This window comes from Drosophila busckii, chromosome 2L (genome assembly GCF_011750605.1).
Source record: "Drosophila busckii strain San Diego stock center, stock number 13000-0081.31 chromosome 2L, ASM1175060v1, whole genome shotgun sequence".
NCBI classification, from domain to species: domain Eukaryota; kingdom Metazoa; phylum Arthropoda; class Insecta; order Diptera; family Drosophilidae; genus Drosophila; species Drosophila busckii.
Genome location: NC_046604.1, coordinates 2,671,010 through 2,688,463, shown reverse-complemented (window position 1 = coordinate 2,688,463; position 17,454 = coordinate 2,671,010). Strand labels below are relative to the sequence as shown.

The following is a 17,454-nucleotide window of genomic DNA, read 5'->3' as shown; positions in this document are numbered from 1 at the left end:
TTACAATAGAAAAGAAAACAGTTTTGTTTATAATTAATAATTCAGTTGCTTAAATGCACCGCTTTAAAATGTCAAAGTGTATGTTAAAAAAAACTAACATTTTTTGTTTTTTTTTTGCAGTGTAGCAGCGTCCACTCTCTAAGCAATAGAACGTTATGGACGAAGCAAAGCCAACTCAGGCTGCTTTTACTTTTTGAAGCGCGTCTTTGATGACTACTGACATGACGAGTGCCAGCGCTCTCTCTCTCTCTCTTCTCACTCTTCCCTTTCTTTCTGTGCTGCTGCTGACGTTGGCAACGTCGCCAGGCATTGCGTTATATTTTAATATATTTGATACAGACCATTACTTTTAACGATTATTTTCTAAAGTAATTACGTTGCAAGTACGAAATATGAAGAGGCGATGGGCAAAAGGCAAACCCTGCTATATATGCATATATAAATATAACTTTGTGTATGTGTGTGTGTGTGTCTAGTCGCCACATTAAAATGAAATGTTCACACAGTCAGAGTCTGTTTGGCTAACGACGCTGTCTAGGCCCAAAGAGCTCAACCCTTGGATATTCTTTTTAATGAATATTGTTTTTAGCTGCTAATGCGCTTTACCTTTTGTTGGCTGACACGTGATTCAAGTGACAACTACTAAGCTAAATAAATGTTTTAGTTTAGCGTATGCTTAAACATATATCAAACAGTCTGATATATATATATCTGTATATAGATCAAGAACAACAAAAGCAAATTATACCTCTGAGAGTAATTTAGTTACTTTCCTTCTTTATTAGTTGAGCCAGCTCGACGAGAGTTCAAGGGCTGCATAAAATAATAAAGCCGCATACTCAATACACTTGTATAGACAAAGCAAATTATTTTTTAAATTTTTATAAAATTATAAAATTTGAATTTATTCAGATGTGTATTTTGTTGTTAAATTAGTTTGCTATTTGTGGCAACTTTACCTAATTATATTTCACTAAATTATACTATACTATAATGCTGTAATAATAATAATAATAAAATAATACTATAATAATAGGGGATATGAGAATTATTATTTCATTTAATTTAAATACGTTGCTGCAAATCTTCAATGCTGTAAATAACATAAACAAACAAATATAACCGCAAATAATTTTGATTAAACGTTGTGCTAAAATTAGCTGCATTATTGTTTACATGTATTCACTCAAATAGTTTTTGAATTTCAATTTTAATTTCAGTCTTATTTGTAGCTTGCGCTGGTAAAGTTCGTTCAACATGAATATTTTGTATGCAGTTATATTTTTGCTGCTAAAAATTCAATTAAATACGGTAAATAATAAATTTTATTAATGTTGAAATTTACAATTTTGCTAACTTAATTTATAGAACTGCGCATTTGCTAAAAATGCAACTGAGCGGACTGCATATGAAACAAAGATTTATCTACTAAATAATGACGAAGCTACAAGTAAATGCGAGCAGCCGAAATTCGAATTCGAAAAGCTGCAAGCAAAGATTCGAGAACAGGAATTGACTATTGCAAGACTAGAAGCAAAATGCTTAGCTGTTCCAACTGAAGCAACAAGTTGCCTGCCATTTGGCAAATCGAATGAAATTCAAAGAATTCGCATACCAGGCACTGAGTCCTTTCAGGTGCTATGTGCTGCCAAAATTGCTGGCGAGGGCTGGACAGTAATTTTAAATAAACGCCAGCATACTGGCAGTTTTTATCGCACTTGGAATGAATATAGAAATGGCTTTGGCGATTTGCAGGATGATTTCTTTATCGGACTGCAGCGTCTGCATCTGATGACAAAATTTCAGCCACACGAGCTTTATGTTGAAATTAAAGATTTTTGGAATACAACAAGCTATGCTAGCTATAGCAATTTCTCAATTGGCAATGAAACTGAAGCATACAAATTGTTAACATTGGGCACATTTACTGGAGGCAAGGATTACTTTAAAACTCAATTGCACATGAAATTTTCAACTTTAAATCGTGATAATGATAATGATGTGAGAAATTGTGCTACTATTTTTCAGTTTGGTTGGTGGTATAACACCTGCAGAGTTGGGTGTGTATTATTATTAATATAAAATGATTATAAATTGCTTAAATTTGAATTCTTTTCAGACGCGATTCTGTTGCTAATATATTTACGAACTTTGTGCAGCTGCTAATCAGACCCATTTAGCTGCAATGCACTGTGGATAAAATGCGCAAAATTGTGAACAAAAAGTTGCATTTCAAAGCTATAACAAAAATATGTTGCCAGCAATTTTCTTAAATGAAACAAATGCTGGGAATATAAATTTATTTATTTTGCTTTTTAATTAATTTAAAAAATGTGCTTTAAATTTGTTAAAATATGTTACATACATTATGCAAATAAATAAAAATATATAAGCTTCTTTTTTTTAATATTGTTAGCAAGAATTTTGCTTTTTAATATTTTAGATTTTATGCTAAAATAATTCTAAATTAATTTTTAATTTAATTTAAATTAAACTATATATTTTTTATTAAGTACTAAAAACGCTTTTTAATTGAAAATTAAAATTATAAACTGCATTTATAATATGAGCAGCACAGCTGCTAAGCTCAGAGTGCAGACTTTAGGGCAGAGTATAAAATAAAGAGCAACTACAGCTAGGACATTTGACAGTCCACATAGGGAGAACAGCTGGAGAGCTCCACTTGATGTATTCGTTGTGTTTGGTGACCAACTCACCTAAAACTCGCCGGCTGAAGCTCAATTCTCGCTCAGGTTGAGTTTGTGTTTTGTTTTACGTTTTAGGGTTTAGATTTAACATTTTTTTTCGTGTGTGTGTGTGTGTGTGTGTGTGTGTGTGTGCGTGTGTGTGTTGTTGTGTGTTGTGTGTTGTTCTTTGTTGTGGGTGATTTACAGACACTTTGACGTCCGTCCGAGTGATGGCTTGACCCATTAGTAGAGTGTCCAAAGCAAAGTTCTCAAGGGAGCGTCGGCGTGTAAAAAAGTGACTGAGAGAGAGAGAGAGAGAGACAGAGAGAGAGCCGGGAGAAATCATTGTTCATGATGAAGTGCAATACATTATCCATTCAACGGACACCATAACCTCAAAGGACACTACAATCCTTTCTCTCTCTCTTTGGGCGTATTTGTCTGCTTTGTGGTTAACTTGACGAATTTTTAGCCAGCTGGGACATATTCATCAATAATTCAAGCCGCTTATTGTTCAACAGACTTTACTTCAAAGCCTAGTCCATCCGCACCCTCGTTTAAGTTCCAGCAGACAATTGGCATTAGCCAAAGTCAAAGGCGTTCGGCTGGGGCTGGGGGGACGGACGCTTTGCTTTCTTGTCGAGTGCAATTGGCTAATTGATTTCGATGCTTCACACGTTTGGCTGGCGCTGGCGCTGGTGCTGGGGCAAGCAAACGTTGGCAGAACCTTTGTCCTCTTGGCTTGTCCAAACTGTGATTTCTATTTGCCCAAAGACGCCGACACAGCGCAAAACCGTTAAAAACTTATTCGTCTTGCTTTGAGTTTTCCATTGATTAAAATGTTGTAATCACCAACCAACCAGCCAACCAACCACCCACTGCCCACCCATTCGCCTTTTTACAAACAACATAAAAATTGTCCTCAAGTGTCTGCGCAATTTCTGCAGTTGCTTTGCTCTCTCCGCTTTGCTTTCCTTTGCTTTGCTGCACACACATGTTTAGTGCTTTTGCTTTTAATTACACACGACAAGCAGCTGGAGTCGCGCGCTCTCTGGACCGGCCAATACCCCAAATGCCAACTCAAGACATCAGCGTCATCCTTGCATCATCAGCAGCACCAGCAGCAGCAGCAGCAGCAGCAGCAGCAACGACAGCAAACAGCAATGGCAACTGCACTTGTTGTCCTTGTTTGAGTTGTAGCCACAAAGTGTAGCGCGAATAAAAAGGGGTCAGTCCCAAACAAAAACAATTAAAAGCTAAAAAATCGCTGCATATTTTTAATATGTTTAGAAAAACATAAAAATAAATAAAGATCGAATTTATAACAATAAAAAATGTATATAAAAATGTATTATAAGATAAAATTAAAAAAAAAATGATAAACATATTAACGCTTACAAAATAAAAACAATTAATTTTAAATTACAAATTCTAATTTAAAAGCAATCTACACATTTAAGAGCTAAAGCATCGCTGCATAAGATTTAAAAAACATAAATAAATATTAAAAAAAATGTTTAAAAAAATTAAAATTCAAGTTCCAACATTTATTTTTATATTAATCTACAAACTTTGAAGCATGAGAAGCACTGAAAATTCTTATAATATATGAAATAATATGTCTAAATAAATAAAATAAAGTATTTTAGAAATAAAAAATTAAATTAAAAAATAAGCTAGCTAATAAAAAATAAACTGATAAAAAATATTTATTGGTTTTGAATTCCAGCATTTATTTTTTAAAAAGTCTTAGTAAAATGGTAGAATAAAATAATTTATTAAAACACAGTCTATTAAGAAAATAAATTAAAAACATAATAATAATAAGTCAAATATTAAAAATATTAATTTGAATACATTAATAATAAAAATAAATAATAAAAAAGAAATAATAAAGAAAATAATAATATGATTAACCCCCACTAGCGACGCCACTGACTCGTAAGAATTTCAGTTTTATTTGCTGTCGTTTATTTTTGGAGACTTTTGATGGCGATTGTCCAAAAAGCCAAGGCAAGGAAGCTGCTGCGGTTAGTTTTTAAATGCTATCCTCGTAGTCCTGTGTACTTGGAGCTGCCAGAGACAACATTTGGAGTTTTCCTTTAGTACATGACTGTGCGTGTGTGTGTGTGTATGCGTGTGTGTGTGTGTGTTAGTTGTCATTTCATTTCACACAATGCCGAGCGAATTGATGTGAAAATTGATTCGGTTGCATGTGACATGTTTACCGAATTGTTTTCACAAATAGCTCTCTGGGTACAGTGGCTGCTGTAATTATACGAATGCAATAGCAGCGCTTTTACGGCTTACTCCGCACAAGAAGCCAATGCTACTTCCAGCTCCTCAGCTGAGGGCAGCGCAAATCTTTTACAAATCAAAAGCATGCCAAGCTGCTCGGGCTGGCCGCATACCAAATGTGGCTTGCGGTTGAGGCTAATTAGTGCGGTCACTTGGCAGCCTTAATTTTTTTTTTACGTTCTCTTTTTTTTTTTGGTTTTTTTTAATTAGAGACATAGCGCTGGCAGGACAAAGATGCGTTGGGACAGTCGGCAGTGACAACAAACAAAAGATATCAAGAATTTCATTTCTTAGCAGACACCCCCACACACACTCGCTCCGAATGGCAGCAGCAGAAGGTGTGTGGACGAATATAAAGCGAAAAGCGTAGCTTAGCAAAGACAACGCATTTTGGGGCTAAGAGAAAAGAAACTGCCAGCGAATTAGCCAGCCCCAAAAGACGGCAAAACGATGAATTGCCCATGTCCAATGTCGTTTCAACGTTTTTTCATTCCTTTCTTTTTTTTTCGTGGCCAAGATGCGCTTTAAAATTCCACTGATAACAGCGCCACTGGCGATGGCAACTGAATTGGACACACTGCAGCAGCAGCGAGCGCGGAACAGAAGGCGTCAGTGTCAGCGGCAGGCATAAGCAATGTGTCCCAGGCAGTTATCATGCAGCCTGGTCAAAGCAGAGACGCCCTCTTGGATTTTGGCCAACGTCTAAAGCGAATTAAGTACAAATAGCAATTGCTAAATTGAGTAGAATTGCAAGCTATGCTAAATTTTGAACATTTCATTGTTATAAAAATTCCAAATTCAATTGCGAACATCAATCAAAATGTTTAGGCAACATCATTGAAGCTAAAAATGTTTATAAAAAGCCTGCTAATAAAATAATAATATAAACAAATAATGGCTACAAGTTATAAGCTATAATGAAGTTTCAATACACTTATTTTTAACTATATATTAATTTTATTCAGCACACAATAAATTTGAATTCTATTTTCTTTTATTATTATATATAACACAACATAATGTTAATTAAAAATATTTATGCATAATATTTGTATAAATCGTTTTTGCCAATGGGCCTTTAATATTTGTTTCAGTTTTTATAGCTTGCTCTTGAAAAGTTCATTTTCTAAATTCAATATGAATATTTTATTTAAATTTTTACTGCTATATGCGAAAAATAATTCAGCAGTTGATTGTGAGATGTTCAATTAATTTTTTTGTTTTAAAACTTGTTTTGTTGCTATTTATAGAATTGCTCTGGGATGGGGAGATACTACTGGAAATGGAACCAATTTTTTTAAATTTCGATTTAGACATCAAGACATCAAATTTTTCAAATTCTCGCTGCATATTACCGATTTGGTTGGGATTGTATATAAAATAATATTGCCTGCCTAATTTTTTATTATTTTTTTTTTCAATTTCAATTTTCTTTAGTCTAACAATAAGTAACAATAAATATAAAGCTAAAGTTCTATTACGCATATTTGCTCGTATTATTTTCATTTCATTATACATTTGATCTAACGAATTTCAATGTTGTTTTGGCTGAAGCATGATCAATTTAATTGCAATTATAAATCAAAATGCCAGCAGCTACGCACAAATATGTTAAAAATAAATAAAATAAAAGATAATTCATAAATTATACAATAAAAGCCTGCGCACTTTCACACTGGGGTGGCTGGCAGCTGCTCTAAATAGTGAGACTTGGCAAAAAAAAAGGAGAAGAAGAAGCAGAGAATGCTTTACTCGCGACTGGTGTGAAGAGATTTCCTATATCAAAATAAACAAATCATCAATCTCACAATCTGCACGCAAGCGAAAGAGCAAACACAACAACAACAGACGAGACGATCGAAAGCAAGCTGAGATATCTTTGACAGTTTGCTCCAACTTAAATAAGCAACGGTAACGGCAACGGGAACAGCAACGGCACAGCCAGCAGAGCAGCAGCTGCTCTGCTCTCATATGCACTCAAGCAATCAACAGGCGCGAGCAGAGCCTAAGCAGCGCGTCGTTAAATTACTCTAGTGGGGAGCTCTTGCTCTCTTCTTGTCTCTCTCGTTCTTGCGTTTCGCATACAGCGCGCTACGGCAAAATAGAAACGCTGCTTATAATTGCGAATGCTTCACTCTTCTATACTTTGTTTCTATATTTGTGCACTCTGCTGTGCGCTGCTCTCTTCACGGTTTTACTCTCTTTATTTAGATCGCATAGCAATGCAATTATGAAAACTCAAATCAAGTGTCTTGACAGCGCGCTGTTGGGTCTCTCGCTTGCGTATTGAATTTGGACATGACTTGCGATCGAATCAATAACGCCTCGTGTGCGGGCGTTTGTGTGTGTGTGTGTGTGTGTGTTTATGCAAATGTTTGGCTGAAAATCAACGCCTCAGCTGCTGTGATTTGTTTATTATTTCTTATGGAGTGTTATTGCTTGGTTTGCGATTACAGTTTGACAGCCACGATGACGACGAAGACAACCAAACTGTGCATGAGTCTGTGACAGCTGCGAAGGCGAGTCCATTGGATTATTGGCATAAACAATGGCAGTGTGTCTCTCTCTTTCTCTCTCTCTCTCTCTACACCAATGGTGGAGCAGCTACCGTGCTGTAACCGTCGATCTTAGCCAAGTTGACATCTGGGACATCTGGGCATGGCTAAACAACGCTCTTTGCTTCCCAATTGATGCACAGACAATGGCCACTTGGCTAGCCGGAACGCGCTACTTGTTGCTCCGCCTGCTCTGCTAGTTGGCTGGCTCGTTTTTTTGCCTCAAAGCTGACATTGATACATGGCCAGGCTGTAAGTTTGATCGTTGCGCTACCATTGTTACATTTTCTCTTGTTGCTGCTGTTGCTGCTGTTGCTGCTGCTGCTGGCAAAGCGGCCAAGCAGGTTTCAAAATGATCGCTGGACTGCAGTTTATGCTCATTGGCTGGCAGCGCTTGCAATGTCTAAAATTTGCCAAAAAATATAAAAAAAAATTATTGCTATAAGAGCAAAAATATTTGAGTAAGTGGCGTCCAGTTTCAGCTTTAGTGACTGCTACTAAAAAAATTGTATCTTTTAATAAAATTAAGAAGCAACACAAATATTAAATAAACTTAATAGCTACAGAAATTTAAAACGATCTCAAACCAATTCAAAATCAACTTCTAATTGAAATTTTTATAAATTGTAGCACCTAATGATCCAAACAATAAAATCTGCCAGTGCCGTCTATAATTTGGTTTTGAAAGAATTAAATAAAAAATAATTAGTAATCAACATAGATATAAAATATTCAAATTAGTTTGACTTTGTAATCATTACTAATTAAATTATGTATACTTATAACAGGTATAATAATGATTAAACTACAAGTTATTTTTTTTCTTTAAGTTATTTAATGATTTTAATAACCAAATGTTTTAAAAAATTGTTTAATTTATGTAACATATTCACAACCAGAATTTAACCAGATTTTTTTTAATTATTTTCTTATTTTATTTTAAATATTTTTACAAAAATGTCAAAGTGTATAAAAAGATAAACCCAAATAAAAATTAAAAAAAAAAATGCATTAAGAAATATAAAAAAGTTTAACTAAATTTATAAAACTCTAAAGTAGCATTGGCAGCATTGAAAATAAATTAATAATGTATTTTGCTATAAATTTGTAGCCAAATAATTTTGTATTATATTTTAGCTTTTGGTTTTTTTATAATCGCAAATTATTTACAAGCTAGTTAATTGCAGTGCTTAGTCTATTTACAAGTTAATAGCCCTTAGAGCTGTAAATTCTGCTTGCAAGTGAGTTTGCCCCATTGGCATTTATTTTTTTCTGTCTATTTGATTACTTAGTGCAGTAAAATGCCAAAACAGATTTGAAGCGGATGTAGTCTTGCGATGCGATGCGAAATAGATATAGCTAAAGATACACGCATGCAGATACAGATACACAGATACAGATACACAATCCTTGCGATATGCATGTCTGTCAAAATAAATTTGAGGCAAACGAGCGCGCAGCCCCGTGAATAAATCAGTTTGTAAACATAAATAAAACAACAGAAATAAATTTTATATTTTTTTTTTGCTTTTTTGCAAACTTGTCGGCAGGCCCGGCCCGTGCATGGTGCATGGAATATCTCAGCGTTGCGATGTTGTATCTCATGGATTCCATCAGCCGCTGAGCAGAAGACAGCAGACAAACGCTGATGTTGATGTTGTGGATGTTGCTGATGTGGATGTTGCTGCTGCTGCTGCTGATGAGTGTGGACCATGGACTATGCCAATTTATGAGTCCAACTGCTTTAATGGCCATGCCCAGGCAAACAGAATTAACGCATTAACGCATATAAATAATAATTTTTATGTTGAGTAGTGTGAGTGCGAACTGAGTTACAATTTCTATAAATAAATCGCTCTTTATCTCTTGTCGATATATTTGTAAATTGCTGCCCCCGCTCCCCACTTTCAATTTCAATTGTCCAGCTGCGTAATGTGCCTGTCGATGGGTTTACAATCCGTCAAAACGGCGTTGCCAACGACAACAGTGCATCATCATTTGCCACTTGCCACTTGCCACAACACGAAAATAAACAAAAACAATTTCAAATTGTTTGCCGCAATTTAAGAAAATTTAGTATAGTTTAAACGCAGTGGGAATTAATTGCAGTTGCTTCTACCTAAGTATGTGTTTATAAAGAGTTGAAGATTTACTTATTGAGTAGCAAATGTTTGGGGAACAAACATTTGTCGTAAAACGAAGAGAGAATAAATAAATAAAGCGCAACTAGTTTTTATATATTTTTAGTTTTTTTTTTAAGTTTTTTCTGATATTTTTTGTAAGGCATAAAACATTACTTGAGCATAATTATTTTATTCTCAGTTTTTTTGAAAATTTGATTTAAAATATTTTATGCTTTATATTTTTTATAATAATATTATTATATTATATAAATTTATATAATCTATAATTTTAAATAATGTTTACTTTCAATTTATATTATATAAATTTTATAAAAATAATAAAATAATATAATATGCTATAATTTTAAATTGCTTGATTTTGTACTAATTTTGAATTGTCTTTAAATTTAAGCGAAAAAAAATTAGTAACAAATAAATAAAATTAAATTAAATAAAAAAAACTAATATATAAATCAAACCAAAATAATATATAAACCAAAAAGTTGTATTAATAAATTAATTAGTTCTTAAAATGTTGAGCTGCTACTAATTTTTTTAAATTATTGTTTGTAAGATATTCTGTTTATAAGCTAAAATACCAACAAAATTTTATATAAAACAAAAATAAATTAATAAAATAAAATAACTTACATTTATATAATTTAGTGGCTTTGGAATAATTATTAAAATTGTTTTGTAAATATTTTGCTATAAATTCAAAGAGAATAGGCAAAGTGAATTAAATATAAATGCGAATCAAAAATGTAAAAGATAAAAAATTCATTCATTTGTATTAACAAATAGTTTGTAAGTAATTTGCAATGCCCACTGTAGCTTTTGAATTGCTCAACAAATTGTCGAAGGCATACGTAAAGTATCTCACTCCTTATATATCTATGCATCTAGTTAAGAGGCCCACAATCAACTTTCTTTCTAGTTAACAATGCTTGTGGGCCCAAAAAAAAAAAAACAGTTGGCAATGCAATTGCCAAAAATTTCTTTGTGGCTTCATAAAGTGAGGGAGACAACTGCTGCTCTGGACAGTGAGCGCCAACAACAATGGACAATGAGCACATAAATCAGTGTAATTAATAGAAAACTAGCCGAGGCACGCATGCGCACAACGTGCCACATGTGGCATGCAACAAGCAACAAAGCAACAGGTTTTGCATTTTATTCTCTTTTTTTGTATTTTTATGTGGCCACGTGCACAAGCACGGCATAGAACCATTTACGGCAATGTCTACGGCTTCGCAGCCCCGTTCGGGGGCGGGGGGCAATTAAAAAAGCGAGAAATTCGGCACTGTAAACATTTCCAGTATTTTTCTTATTCAATGGCAATTTATCTCACAGTTTGATGCAAACGCATAAATCTTTCAACGCGCACTCAATGCGATATTTCAATTTCAAATTTAAATAAATATTTAAACGCAACTCGCATTGCGTACGCTTTAATTTATGAACAATAAGGCAAAAAAAAAAGTAAAAATAAAGCCGCTGTAGTGTGTAGTCTAGTGTAAAATTCTCCAAGGAACTAATTCATTCATTTTTCGTGCCAAAGCCAAATCACTGCACATTCATTTACCAAATGTCCGGCCAGCGTACAAATGACCAAAAGGGTTGCCACAATAAATAACTGTGCAACACAAAAAAGAAAACAGTCACCTGCTCTGATGTTTGGCTATCACTCGCCTTCAAATTATACAACTGATTAGACTCGTGGGACAAGAGCAAGAGCCACAGCCACAGCCAGAGCACAACTTGCAGCTTCCCAACTCCCAACTGCCCACTCCTGCCCCGTTGACCATTCACCATTCACCATTACCATCTATTGTGGTCTCTGGCCTGACATGACAGGCAGCAATAAGTAGTGCCTCAGCTCCTCTAATAGCTCAACCTTTGCCTTTGCCGTAGCGCAGTCGAGAGTGTTGATGAATAATGTCAGCAGCGTTGACTTAAATTTGCTAAATAAATTGCTTACTTTTGATGTTCTAACCAGCCAACAAACACACTTTGCTCAAGCTGTCATGGCTTCTCCAAAGTGTGGCATTCATTTTGAAATTATAGAATGCTATATTATGCTATTAAAGAAAATATAATACAACATTGTTAACTTCGAAGGAATTAACTTAATTACTTATTGCTTGTTAGTTAGTTTTATTTTAAATGTTTTTAGTTAAAATTTAACTACAATTATATTAGATTTGGCTTGATAAATAAATCTGCATTATTTGAGATAATTAAAACAAAAAACAATAAAATAATCTGAGTAGTTTAAAGAAATATTTCCAATTATTTAATAAAAAATAATGCGGCGATTAAAAATAATTTAAAAACAATTCGGCATTATTTAAGATAAATAAATCAATAATTAAATAAAATTATATGACTTCTTGTATAGAAATATTTCCAATTATCTAATAAAAATATTGCAAATGTATTATTATGATAACAGATAAAAAAATTCCGCATTGCTTAAAATAAATAAAGCTATACATACATAAATAAAAACGATAATTTATTGAAAATCTTGCTAGTGGCTTATTATGATTGCAAATAAATGAGAAGTTTTTGTATAATTGAAAAATATAGAGAAATAAATAAATAAGCTGATGATTTTAATGAATATATTACAATTCGGATTATATAGTAATAGACACTTTTTCTGAAAATTAATTGGCTAAAAATTGTAATTGAAATTTAACAGATTTTTTTTTATCAAACTTATTCAAAAAACTGATACAACGTATAATGAATAAAATACGTTTTTATATATAATAATTGCATTAATTATATAAATATTTACATTTAAAAATAATCATGCTACAATCTTTGTAATATTTATGAATATTCAGTTGTATTTGGAACTGAATATATTCTACAGCGTAGAATTATTTATTTTTATAAAACTCAAATTGTCGTAGCTACAATGAATGAATAAATAAATCTGTTAATATATATGAGATTAAGCATTATAGATTGCGAATCTATCAGATTGCCAGCAGTTCATAGACATGTCTGCAGTTAACTTCAAAATAAAATCTTAATAAATATCAGAAGCAGAACAAAGCGTAAACTAAGCGCAGAATGTCGCAGTTGGCAGTTGTTGTTGTTGTTTTTATTGTTGCTGCTGTTGCTAGTCAAAGGTTTAAGCGTTGGGCATAAATTTGAGTTTGGCCACCGATCGTGTGACACAAGCGAATGGTGACAACCCTAAAACTTATTGACAACGAACATAGCATAAATTATGGGCAATGCCAGAGCGTTAATCGCACATTTTATGCGCAGCAACAACAACAACAACAACAGCAGCCTAAACGATTGGCAAATCGCAGAGTCAGAGCAGCAACAACAACAACAACATTGTTGCTGCTGCTGCTGCTGCGATAACAATCACGAATGCAGCAGCAGCAGCAGCAGCTTGCTCCTGTTACTGAGCTCAGTGTGCGAAAGAGAGCGCAATAGCTTGGGCTACATAAGCAGCAACACAAATAATTCGCTTTAATGAGATCGCAATCTGGCGATTTGCGACAAAAAACAAAACACACACACACACACACATATATATAGAGTGCGTGCGAGCAGAGATGAAGATGAGCTCCAAGCCCAAAAACCCAATGGGGCTGTTGGGTCTGCTGCTGCTGCTGGAGATGCCGATCTCAATCCCAATCATTGAGCTCACTAGGCATATCGACGATCGTTGCTGTTGTTGCTGTTGCTGCTGCTGCTGCTGTTGCGCTCATGTTGCTGTCAGCGCGTGTTGACTTGTTGGCTGCAACTTTTGCATCCCAGCTTGTTGACATGCCCAGCATGCTTAGCCAGGTTGAGCTCGCTGCTGCGCAACTCAGACATCAATGTGTCGTTGTCGTTGTCGCTGTCGCTGTCATTCTATGCCTCAATACCCTCCCCTCACTCTCCTTGCTTTGCTCCTTTGATGCAATCATTTTGTAGACCAAATTGTTTGTGTGCCACGCCCATTTCGGTACGACTTTTAATCAATTTTTGGCGCATATAGAAAGTTGCCAACATGCCGCAATTAATTGCCACCATTAGTGCGACATGACGCGTACGGAATGATTGAAGACAACTCCCCAGACAAAAGCCACAACAAATTGCCAAAAAAAAAAAAGTAACATCAAAATATTAAATAAAACTTAAGCAGGCAAAAGTTTTACTTGGCAATTTGTTGGCGGCAAAGCAAAAAATATATAAAGCTCATAAATCTATTATATATAAAAACAAAATTCAAAGCTTACCCAAATAGCAAACATTGCCTGAAAAATAAAAAAGAAAAATATTAAAAATTAAAATATATTTTTAAATATTTTATAGCAAGCTACTTAATTTGCTTTAATAATGAAATGTGCTAGTATTAATATTTATTTATTTATACACTCAGCAATATTTGTTTATTTTTGTTGTTGCTACTTAATAAATACAAATTTTGTTTTTATTTTAATACTAAAGAGAATTTTTTTTATAAAATTCTTTAAAATACTATCACACTAAATAGGCAAAAAATTTAAAAAAAATGTTAGTATTTTTTTTAGAGTATGCAAACATTTTTTAAACAAATATTTGAAGTTGCCTCATTGTTTTTGTTTTAAATATAAGACAATAAGGCTTTGATTGTTGTTAAATTAGATTAAAATTAAAGCTAATGAAAGTGGATTTAGCCTTTATTTAGCGCTCTAGCTAGACTTTTTCCCAAAATTTTAGACATTTTGCCCATAGTGCATAAGTTTATTAAATGAAATGCAAGAAATTATTGTTGGAAATAAACATTAAAATTAATAATCGTTGAACTAAATTCAATTGCAATTCAAAGGAAGATTTCCTAGACAAATTAATCGTTGTAAAGTTATCGATTGAAAAACAGTGTTCTATAACAACAATAGTTTGACTTGACAACTTACTCAAGCACTTGACGCTAAAGCTAAACAAAGCAAGTTACAAAATAAAATTAAGCTAAAACAATTGTTTTAAATATTTATTTTTAGTCACTCAATATGCAGGCATTGGGCAAAGTACAAATTGCTAGAGTTAGCGCAAAGCTAATGCCGCTGATTAATCAGAGCTGGATGCGCCAGCAGAAGTGCATGCCGTACATGGAGAAGGGTCCGGCCAAGAAGGGATATTCACCGTTTGGCAGAAAGCAGAATTCTTGGGCTGAATGGACCTGTGCCCGCTTGGACGATGTGCTCAACTGGGGACGAAAGGGTTCGGTGTGGCCCATGACTTTTGGCCTGGCCTGTTGTGCGGTGGAAATGATGCACATTGCTGCGCCACGCTACGACATGGATCGCTATGGCGTCGTCTTTCGTGCCTCGCCACGTCAAACGGACTGCATCATTGTCGCCGGCACACTGACCAACAAAATGGCCCCAGCTCTGCGCAAGGTCTATGACCAAATGCCGGAGCCACGTTGGGTCATCTCGATGGGCAGTTGTGCCAATGGCGGCGGCTACTATCACTACTCCTATTCGGTGGTGCGCGGCTGTGATCGCATAATACCAGTCGATATCTATGTTCCCGGTTGTCCACCCACAGCCGAGGCTCTCATGTATGGCATTCTCCAGTTGCAGAAGAAAGTCAAGCGCATGAAAACAATTCAAATGTGGTATAGAAAATGAAAATAAATAGAATGTGAATGAATCGAATGTAAAAGCCAATTTAAGAGAATCTTTAATTGCTTCTCTTAAAAAATGCTTGCAAAATAGCCAGAAATAACACGCTTAACATTTTATTAAAAATCTTTGTGGCTTTATCTATTTATTTTAGTTCTTGAGCTGTATTTGTTTGCTTTATTATTGGTTAATTATTTTAGTAAATAATTTTAGATTATTTTAAGCTGAAATATTTTAATTTAGATTATATTCTGAACTTATTTTGCCCTATCTAATTATCTTATTTTTCATGGCGTTATTTTTATAGCGAAATTGAAAAATTATTTATTTTATTTTAAATTCATTCCTGTGGAGTCCTAACTTAATTTGTAATTATTTATGTATTTTTTAAACATTTTATTTAAGTGCAATATCACATTAGTGCTAATTATTTGATACCTTATATGAAAATAATTTGCAATAATTTCAGTTTAATTTCTGAATTTAATTTAGGCCTTATCTATTGCTTGTTTCACTATTTTTTGGGGGAAAGCCGTTAATTATTACGAATGCTTTAGTTTTTCGAATCTACTTTCATTTCACTATTTATTCGAGCCTAAGCTCGACTCGACTGAGTTGTTAATTTTTACTAATTATTTTATATTTCATTGGCTATAATTTAAGATTTATTTCAGCTTACTTTCTGTTGATTTTGTTAAACTTATTTTGTCAGCAAATCGTAGTAGATATTTTACCATATGCTCAACTATAAGACCGCTACCATCTGCAACAGCCTTGCGTGCTGTCGCCTGTATTGGGCCCAAAGCTCATATCAGTCAAGACGCATCTCGCTGACTGGGCTAAGAGCCAGATCAGAGGCTGGACAATTGCACAATTTAAACGGAGTAAGCGAAAAATGCAGCCAAGATTTTAATTACAACTGCCAATGTTACTTGGACGCTCGACAGTTTTCTGTTTCTCTCTGTCTGTGCAGACTTGGAGCGCTGGCAATTATTTACATTAACACGATCACAACTCAGAGACGCTGCACATGCATCATCGTGTGTTTTCCTCTGTTTTGATCGAGATCTTGGGGTATCGAGCATCTGCTAAAGCAAACAGCAGACAGCGACAGGCGTCGTTCAGTGTTCGAAGAGAGACAGAGAGAGCGACTTGTATGCATATTAATTTATTGGAATCATGTTATAGAGTCGATATTGATACAAATCCATTTTCGATCGCCATGCCACGATATCGACTCGCGCTTGAGAGGCACAGGGAGAGAGAGAGAGAGAGAGGTAGAGCTAAAGGCGCATGCTGTGGCAAACAGACATGGCAACAAATGCTACCAACTGTGGCACCAACTGTCTGTCTGTCTGTCTGTCTGTCTGTCTGTACTTTATACAAGCGTTGCATGCAACGTTGCAACTGTACTGAGCGCCTGAATCGCCAAGCCTCTGCTTACTTATCATGCAATCAGGCGGACAGTTGTGGAGTCAGCTTGACGCTGCTGCACTTTTAATTTTCTAATTAAATGCAATCGTTGATTTACTGCTGAGCACAGTTGAGGGCCTAATTAAGGCTACATTATATGCATTATATGTACTAAAAGTTTATTCAATAATTCAAAATGCCTGCCGTCATTAAATAACAAATACTCAAGCCTGACAAAAGCAACGTTAGGCTGACATAAGCTTAAACACTTGTAAATTATAAGTTAAGTGTTAAACAGACCCCAACATTTTGTTGCAAGGATTGGGGAAAACCAGAAAAAACCAATCAGATCTGGATTAAAGTTAATTGTTTAATATTTAAGTAAGTTAAGATGCATCGCTTTAGTAATAAACTCTGAGGTCTCTGTGTTAATAACACAATAAAGTTTATTATAATCAGCACAGAGAACTCGAAGAGGCTCATGCAGTAAATAGTTAGTTGTGCAAAAGTTAAGAGTTAAGGGAACAAAATTTCGAGTATACCTAACAGGAACCGAGAAATTAAGTTGACCCAACAAATATGAAGAATCAATTTCCCCTTTAATTAATTTAATCATGAACATGACACCGAGCATGATTCGTCGATTAGTTAAAGATGGAAGATTAATTAAAGTAGTCTACTGAGTAAGATGGTAGATCAACACCTGGAACCCAGTTAAAGCCACGTTAAAGCAAATATACAAATTGACTTT

General features: G+C 34.5%; 2 protein-coding genes across 2 annotated transcripts; both read left to right on the top strand.

Annotated features, from left to right (window-relative positions):
- Positions 1–1,234: 1,234 nt before the first annotated feature.
- Positions 1,235–2,251, top strand: LOC108601201 (angiopoietin-related protein 7). The gene is made up of 3 exons (XM_017994804.2): positions 1,235–1,311; positions 1,369–2,060; positions 2,120–2,251. The coding sequence occupies exons 1-3, from the start codon at positions 1,258–1,260 to the stop codon at positions 2,178–2,180; spliced, it is 807 nt and encodes a 268-aa protein (XP_017850293.2). The 5' UTR covers positions 1,235–1,257; the 3' UTR covers positions 2,181–2,251.
- A 12,336-nt stretch (positions 2,252–14,587) lies between these two features.
- On the top strand, positions 14,588–15,392 carry LOC108601217 (NADH-quinone oxidoreductase subunit B 2). Its single transcript, XM_017989120.2, has 2 exons — positions 14,588–14,608; positions 14,664–15,392. The coding sequence occupies exon 2, from the start codon at positions 14,673–14,675 to the stop codon at positions 15,294–15,296; it is 624 nt and encodes a 207-aa protein (XP_017844609.1). The 5' UTR covers positions 14,588–14,608; positions 14,664–14,672; the 3' UTR covers positions 15,297–15,392.
- The last annotated feature ends 2,062 nt before the right edge of the window (positions 15,393–17,454 follow it).